The 8666-nt window shown below is 35.8% G+C and overlaps 1 protein-coding gene across 1 annotated transcript; it reads left to right on the top strand.

Annotated features, from left to right (window-relative positions):
* Positions 1-1555: 1555 nt before the first annotated feature.
* Positions 1556-6946, top strand: LOC105038030 (large ribosomal subunit protein uL3). Its single transcript, XM_010913706.3, has 6 exons — positions 1556-1678; positions 2405-2509; positions 3152-3262; positions 3502-3806; positions 5921-6330; positions 6476-6946. The coding sequence occupies exons 2-6, from the start codon at positions 2425-2427 to the stop codon at positions 6732-6734; spliced, it is 1170 nt and encodes a 389-aa protein (XP_010912008.1). The 5' UTR covers positions 1556-1678; positions 2405-2424; the 3' UTR covers positions 6735-6946.
* Positions 6947-8666: the final 1720 nt, after the last annotated feature.

Below are 8666 nucleotides of genomic sequence, written 5' to 3'. Positions count from 1 at the left end.
TAATAGTTGGATTTGACTTAAGACATATTAAAATTATTAGAATTTGAAGTTATCGATGAGAAAGTCATTTGTGATTTAATAAAATGCAGTTCACTTTTATTCGGGCTAGCTCAATAAGGTCCAGGTCAGGCCAAAGCTTAATTTTTCTAAAAATTTTTTGATCTAAGTCTGGGCTATAGCCAACAAGAAATTTGGGCCAAGCATAGATAGGGATGGGGCACAGCACATTTCCAAGCCTCGTAACTAGACTTCTGGTATTGAACAATTCTTCCATATGAAGATATCTAACCTACTAATTTGAAGAAATAAAGGTCTTTCCCTCAAGAATTGAGTTATATTTTTAATTGACTAGTCAAGGCCTATTTGGCATCACTCTTATTATTTATTATTTATTTTTAAAATAAAATTATAAAAATATAGACAAAAAATATTTTGTGCTATTATTTACATTTTGTATTCTTCATTAGTAATTTTTGTCATCTTTAAAAAAAAAAAAGGTAAGTAAGAAATTCTTACATTTGATATTTTCAAAACCACAAAACTTATGTTTTCTATATTTATGAAGTCATCGGAAAGAGCTTTTCAAGGTCTTCAGTTGATATCTTCCAAAATGATATAATTTTCTGAAATTTTGATGCTATTTGTAATAAGATTTCAGCAATTATATATTTAAAGATTGTGTTTATTATTTAAGAGAAATTTATTCATATTTTTATGTTTAGCATGTTTGTGAAGAGATACATACATGACATGATAGATAAATAGTTCAGTTTATCTTTCATTTGGTTATTTTATTGATAAGTGGTCTATGTGGTATAAAATTATTTAAATTTTTCTCAAGCCTCCCTTTTCACATCAAAATTCATAAGAATTTCCTCATCATTCTGTAGGACACATGAAGAGCTATGTTTTCCTTTAATCGGAGAACTATTCAATTTAATTACTGGAGGAAGGTGGAAGTAGACTAATGACTTAAAGCGTTCCACTTTTCCATTAATATCTCAATTAGAAAACTCCAACTACAGTCAATTCTTCGATAACAAAAAAGAAGTATGGTCATAGAAACCTCTACCATGAAAATAATAAGAGGAAATCTCATGTAAAAATAAATGAAGGCCCAATTAGAACAATCACATATGTTGTTTATAAACAAAATATGCAGCAAAGATTACTTATGCTTGCCAATACTTTGGGTTCAAATTGAATAAAACCAATTGATTTCAAATACCGGGTTCAAAATTTTCAGTCCAACTTTTACTGAACTCATGTTCAACTTGCCTAATCTTTGCTCCTTCTTCCTTTTATTTGAAAGATGGGGAAAGGGTTCTAAAAGAAGAGTTGATCCAAATTGAACCTTTTTCTCTTTGTTGGCAAGAGATGTTATTATCCAAACTAAAATTCAATGGTTCAGCTTGTTGATTTTTACTCATTGCATTCCTCTGGTTCTGAATAAACCATGCAAGCCTTGCGTACCCCCAAAGTTGGTATGGATTTGGGCTATGGCTAAACCATGCCATTACAAGTGTGGAAATAAGCTCCAAGGGTAAGGACTTTTTAGTCTTTTCAACAGTATAGGCGCCCGCGCTCTCTTGTCGTCGCGTATATAAACCATCGCTAGGGTTTTGAGGAGCCGCCTGGAGCCATCGCCGCTCGGAGAGGGAGTGGCTGCAACCCAGGGGTAATGATCCAATCTTCCTTCCTTTCTATCTTTCAGGTTTCGGGTTTGTAAGTTCCAGTTTTTCCCTCGTGATTCGTGATCGAAATCTCAGTTGACGGATTTGGATCCACTTCATGTCGGATTGCTATCTCGTTTCTGAGAACATTTCAGTGCTTGTTCGCAAAATGTGGTTTTGATTCTCCTCTTGTGAACGATTCAAGCCATAACAGAGACGCCAATGTTATCGTGTCGTCAACTCTCGGATCTGAGTTTGATTTCTTATCAGATTAGTTATTCTTCTGTAATTATTTTGGTAGAAATCGTTGTACCTACTTTCTTTGGATCCGTGATTTTCCTTTGATTATTTTGCAATTTTAGTTTTATTTGGGTTAAATTCGCATCCTTGAATTTGTCAGTGAGCTGTTTATATATTTGATTTAGGATATAATTTCTGTTTACGAAATTCCAACTTTTGTAACATAGAAAGTAGTTTATGATGAGTTCTTCCTTCTATCAGTATGAATGACGACGATCCAAACGCTGAAAGAAGTTATTTCTAATTTGCGATGTACTGAAAATAAATTAATTTGTTTGTTTTACTTCTTTGGGCCAAATAATCAGTTTTTCCGTTTTGATTGGTATTGAAAGTCTCCTAGAATAGTTGGAAGCTCTGATAGCTAATCCTGGATTTTGTTGTGTGATTATCCCCTGTTTTTGTTTATATGACTGTAGCTATGGGTATTTCAGGGTGAAAGGAGGTAAGTGAGATGTCTCACCGAAAGTTTGAGCACCCTAGGCATGGGTCTCTTGGGTTTCTTCCAAGGAAGCGAGCATCTCGCCACCGCGGGAAAGGTAAACTTGATTACCATCAATTTTACAGAATCATTTGTATTTTTTTTGGACCACCTATTGGTATTCCTTTCCCTCTCCATAAAATCAATAATAAGTTTTTCTATATTGTTCGATATGCTTTTAATAAGTTCTCCTCTTCTTTATTTCCTCTCCATAAAATCAATAATAAGTTTTTCTATATTGTTCGATATGCTTTTAATAAGTTCTCCCTCTTGTTTTATTTGATAATTATTCTTTTTCTATCCTTAATTTCCTGGCAACAAATTAATTTTTTGTTCGTGTATCTGTAAATGTCTTTATTATTCTAATCATGTTATTTCCAACTATATTTTTTTTGTTTGTTAGTTTCTCCTCCGCAAGCTGATCTTCTGCTTATGTGACTCAGTTTTTTAAATACTTATTGGGCTTAACAAGGACTCTTAACAATTTCATATTGTTATATTTGCAATACTTCTTTCTTTAAAAAAATAGTTCTGCTCATTAACATAGTGTTATATTGGTCTGTACTTTGCACAGCCATGAAATGATCCCTTGTTAATTGCTTTTTTGTCTAACATTTCTCTATCTCAGTAAAGATGGTAGCCTACTACATTCATAACCGTATGTACTGACATAATCAGTATATGTAACTTCTTAATACAGTGAAGTCCTTTCCAAAGGATGACCCAACAAAACCTTGCAAGCTGACAGCCTTCCTCGGTTACAAGGCTGGAATGACTCACATTGTCCGAGAGGTCGACAAACCAGGATCAAGTATGTACTCAATTTTTAGTGATTTTTCTGTTATATTATATGCTTCCAGACATTAATCTGTGAGCTTGTGGATGCCCTGCCGATTAATAATTTTCAAATGTACCTTTACAAGTGATTAAGACAAATTGTTGATACATTTGTTTAATGTTAAGTCAAATATGTGCCTCTGATAGATGCTTGTTAACATTATATGAAAGTTTTCCGGAGTTTTCTATACCATGATTTCTTCTGACATGCAGAGCTCCACAAGAAGGAGACATGCGAAGCTGTGACCGTCATAGAAACTCCACCGATGGTTGTTGTTGGAGTTGTTGGTTATGTGAAGACACCACGTGGCCTCCGCTCTCTTAATACAGTGTGGGCTCAACATCTAAGTGAGGAAGTGAGGAGGAGATTCTACAAGAACTGGTACAAGAGCAAGAAGAAGGCCTTTACAAAGTACTCCAAGAAATATGAATCTGAGGAGGGAAAGGAAGAGATTCAGACACAGCTGGAGAAGATGAAGAAATATGCATCTGTTGTTCGTGTACTGGCTCACACTCAGGTAAAATCTGAGGACATGCTTTAACTCATGCATATTGGTAATTATTTTTCTTACACCAACTCCCTGTTTCCTTGGTTCTTTTAATATTTCCTTGATCTGTCATAACTGGGAGAAAGGTTCGGTGGTAATAACACGCCACTGCCTTCTGGTTGCATGAGATAAAACTGTGTCATCAATGAAGTAGGTCATATATCCCTCAACTGTTCTTGTAAGTATTTTTGGCTGGTTCATTTCTTTCTTAGTCAAGAAATCCACTAGGGTCAATATAAGGTTAAGGGGCCAATGTCGAAATCCAGAGCCTTATAATTCTTTTATTGGTTGCTTAAAATTTCCTTGGACATGAAATTTGCCAGGGTTGGTATAAGGTTAATGGACCAATGTGGAAAGTCAAAATCTTGTACATCTCGGTTAATCCATAAAGCCCATTGTATATAGATGGATGAAGGATTGTATGCTATGTTCCACTCTGCATTGCTTTTTGGAGTCCCCTATGTATGATGTTGTCATGGTTGATCATGTGTTGGGAAAGGTAGGGAGTGCTGCCTGCTGACTGGACGAGATTACATTATTCTGACAGGTTAGATTAAGGGGTTATTTGGAGAGCACCTTGGTTATAGAAGATGTTAACTAATCTTCAAATTTTTGGATAGGAAGTGATATAATTCTTTTTAATGTCAGTCCTTTCCCTTCATGAATTTGAGGTAGGGCATAATATCTGAATCATTTTTAGTTAGAATTTTGTACATTTAATCCTTGTTCAGTTTGCATCTAAATTTTTAGATCCAGAGGTGGATTTTTAAAGCTAAAGAATTTAGCATGTTCACAAACTTCGAGTTCTACTTCTCAAAATCTAAGCCTCGATAGGGTTTCCTGATTTTAGAAATTTTTGACAAATAAGTTAAATTTATATCATGTAGAACTTTTCTATTCTGTAGGTCGTTAGAACATACATACATATACATATATATATATGTGTGTGTGTGTATATGTACATATATATGTACATATATATGTGTGTGTATATATATGTGTCTGTGTGCGCGCGCATGCGTGTGCCGCACGCGCTGCGCATGCGCGTGTGCCGGTGCGTGTGCGCTAGTGCGTGCGTGTGTGCACGTGTGCGTGTGCGTGCGTGTGCGGGGGTGTGTGTGCGTGCGTGCGTGCATGTGGGTGTGAAAGGCCACCTAGATTGGAGCATATAAAAATTATACTCTTTTTATCCATTTTGTTGCTCAAATTAACAGAACATTGTGATCTGAGACACTAATAAGCATATATACACTAATAAGTGTGTATACTGTGTGTGTGTGTGCGCACTTATCAAAATGCTTAGCATATGAAACTGTGTTTGTGCTTGTGTATCATCTTTGTGTGCATACAAGCAAGTGCCTCCATTCTTCTGATGGATATTCTAGCTGACAAGGTTCTCCAGTAGTTGGTATAGTTGACAAGCACCATCCTATATGGGTCTTGATACTTTTCTCATCTCATTATAACCATTTAAATGATGCATTTGAGCTTTATTAAATATCTATAGCTGCACTAGCTAATCATGTTATTCAAGTCATGTTTCTTCTCGGGCTGTTTGGATGCTGGGGCTCATTATCTGCAGATTAGCCCTCTACCAATGAAGTTTTTGTTTGAAAAGTGGCAAAGAAGCAAGAAAGTTAAGAGTGGTTGCGGGACCTCTGAACCACTATTCCCGATTTTTTGGGAATAAGATAAATTACTATCGGACCATCCTTAAAAACTGGGATCAGTGGTTCAGTTCATTCCCCCAATTGCTCCCACTTCTCTCCATCTTTATCCTTGACTTTAACCTCTCCTCTGGTACACAAAATAACCCTGAGTATTGTGTTTGAGCATCAAAACATGCCCTAATTGTTTACCTTTTCAGATAGGCAATAAATTTTGCATTTTATCATTACTGATATCTGGTCATGTGTATTGACTACAGAAGTTTCATCTATTCTTCCTTTATTTGGAAACTTAAGATGAGAGATCAACTTTCTGGTCATTCGGTTGCTCTAAGGGGCATCTTTCTGTTACGGCATTTTAATCTTCCCCTGCCAATTTTTCTAACCAAAGATGTTTTCTGTTTGTCTATGTTTCAGATAAGAAAGATGAAGGGTCTGAAACAGAAAAAGGCTCACTTGATGGAGATCCAGGTGAATGGGGGAACGGTAGCACAGAAGGTGGACTTTGCTTGTGGCTTTTTCGAAAAGCAAATCCCAATCGATGCCGTGTTCCAGAAAGATGAGATGATTGACATCATTGGTGTAACCAAAGGTAAGGGCTATGAAGGTGTTGTAACTCGTTGGGGTGTCACCCGTCTTCCACGCAAAACTCACAGGGGCCTTCGCAAGGTTGCTTGTATTGGTGCATGGCATCCTGCCAGAGTGTCCTACACTGTTGCTCGTGCTGGGCAGAATGGATACCACCACCGCACTGAAATGAACAAGAAGATCTACAAACTCGGCAAAGCTGGAGATGAGTCACATGCTGCTATTACTGAGTTTGACAGGTCATTTCCTTGTCTTTAGATTCGCACGGTGCTTTAGTTCTCTTAAATGTCATCTCTTAACAAAGCCACAGTATCTGATCTATGTTAGCAAGAAATTTTGTCAACCTCTCTGACTACACGGTTTTAACATCTTTTGCTTAAACAGGACTGAGAAGGATATTACCCCCATGGGTGGTTTCCCTCACTATGGTATAGTGAAGGATGACTATGTTATGATCAAGGGCTGCTGTGTTGGCCCCAAGAAGAGAGTTGTTACACTTCGCCAGTCCCTGTTGAAGCAGACTTCTCGTGTGGCTCTTGAGGAAATCAAGCTCAAGTTCATCGATACCTCATCTAAGTTTGGGCATGGACGCTTCCAGACTACTCAAGAGAAGCAGAAGTTTTATGGTAGGCTGAAGGCTTGAATTGTCTCTGCCACCAACGCAGTAGATTAATTTTATTTCATGAGTCTCTTAATTGAGGACCTGTCCTTTGTTTTCGTGGGTTTTATGTTCGCTTTGACATTTTAAAGAAAGGTGAGTTGGAACTAGTACTGAGATAAGCTACTATTCGTACCTTTTTTCCTGCTTATGATGTGACTTGAGAGTTCATTTGAGTAAATTTTGAACTTCAATAATTGGCTTTGGATGAGTTTTTTCTACTTGACTGTCTTTCAATAAATTGAAGTTGACCTCTCACAAAAATGAATGGAAGTCAGATTTTAATAGCTTATCATATCATTGACTTCCTTTTTTTTTTTGTGTGTGTGTGTGTGTGTGTGTGTGTTTACGATCTGCCTTTTTCTTTGATATCGATCATCTTATGGTTTGTGATATTATCATTTGACAAGGTTTAGCTTGAGTTTTGTGATGAAAGGCTTTCATCATTCTTTGATGGATTATATTGGGCGTTCTGCTCTACAGGTGATGATCAATGAGGATTAGTTCTAAATAGTTTCTGCTTGCGAGTGTTCGGATATGCATAGTTAATGGTTTATATCATGTCATAGGTGTCATTCTTTTGCTGCTTCGTTCAGCGATGTTTTGACACTTCCATTGTTTTGTCAAAACGATTCTTTGTGATTTACAGCATTATTTTGTTGGTGAATTTGAGGTTGAATTTTATGTTTTCAAGGCTTTTGGTAATTTGTTATTATTACTCTTCAAAGGGTTTTACTCTTTTGTGGTCATGGAAGGTCAACTTTTAAAGCTTTGAGAACGGACCTAAATTGGGTTTGTGCAAGTCTTTGATGGGACCCTAGAAAGTGTACGTATTTCATTATTTCATTCATCAGGTTCTGCTTGGATTTTAGTTTAGCTTTGTACTAATTTCTTTGGAAATATTATGCTCGGCGTTATGGGATTCTACGTTGAAGATCTTGTTCACGGAGTCCTCCTAGTCTTATAGATTTTATTTAGTCTAGTTTGGTCGACAGATTCTGTATTCTTTAATGGTCCTGACATTAATGGGTGCTTGTCTATTGTGGTGAAGTTGTTTATCCATCATTATTCAAAAAAAAAATTATAAAAATATTTTTTAATTTTTTATTTTATTTTTTTTTTTTTTTTGATTGATTCTCTCTTTCATCGTCGGTATCTCTCTTCCTTTTCTTTTTGATGTAGTGAAAGCTACGATTTAATGAAGTTAAAAAAAGAAGATGCATGAAACTAAAAAAATAGTGAATAAGAAGAAATTTTTTTCTGAGTTATTTTTAAATATCAAAATAGGCTGACTTATAATATTAGTCGAGGCCTTATTTATATTAAAAAAAATTTTAACTTAACGTCTAAACTATCTGAAATATTTTAGATTTATTTGAATACAAAACAAGTAAAAAATTAAACTTTTAACTGTTTAGAATCTTTTGAGTTTTGTTGATCTGTCAACAAATGATTCTGATTTTAAAACTAGGTCAGCATGTAAGGTAAGTTTTTCGAATTGGGGTCTTATAGGGTGATTTTAATTTTGGATGATAGAGTTATGTCCATTTTAGTGCGACAGAGTCAATACCGACAGATTAGACATAATCAGTTTGATTTATTGCCCTTTTGGATCCAATCCATCAAATTAAGGTATCTACCCGTTAAGTATCGACACCATCCTCTCCAGATTAGAAAGAATTCATCCTCGAGTTAGAAATCTCTCTTCCTCTAACAAATCACCCATGTAGGGAACCAAGTGCTTCGTCAGAAGATTGATGCCGGTATTCTAGCAATTATCATAAGTAATGCTGCGATCATACTACCAAAATCTCCCAAAAGTATATGGCAAGTATCTATGGTAACGACGTCACATCAAATTTTATCAAAATATTTCTATCTGATAGTGAATGAACAAAACAGTGATTATTGACAATC

This window comes from Elaeis guineensis, chromosome 1 (genome assembly GCF_000442705.2).
Source record: "Elaeis guineensis isolate ETL-2024a chromosome 1, EG11, whole genome shotgun sequence".
Taxonomy (NCBI): Eukaryota; Viridiplantae; Streptophyta; class Magnoliopsida; order Arecales; family Arecaceae; genus Elaeis; species Elaeis guineensis.
The sequence above is the reverse complement of the archived record's forward strand: the minus strand, read 5'-3'. Positions and strand labels throughout refer to the sequence as shown.

Excerpts from the sequence above, each read along its gene's own strand:
- LOC105038030 (XM_010913706.3), top strand. The coding sequence starts at position 2,425 with ATGTCTCACCGAAAGTTTGAGCACCCTAGGCATGGGTCTCTTGGGTTT. Across the intron at positions 3,807-5,920 it reads GTGTACTGGCTCACACTCAG|ATAAGAAAGATGAAGGGTCT; the intron begins GTAAAATCTGAG and ends TCTATGTTTCAG. Across the intron at positions 6,331-6,475 it reads GCTATTACTGAGTTTGACAG|GACTGAGAAGGATATTACCC; the intron begins GTCATTTCCTTG and ends TTGCTTAAACAG.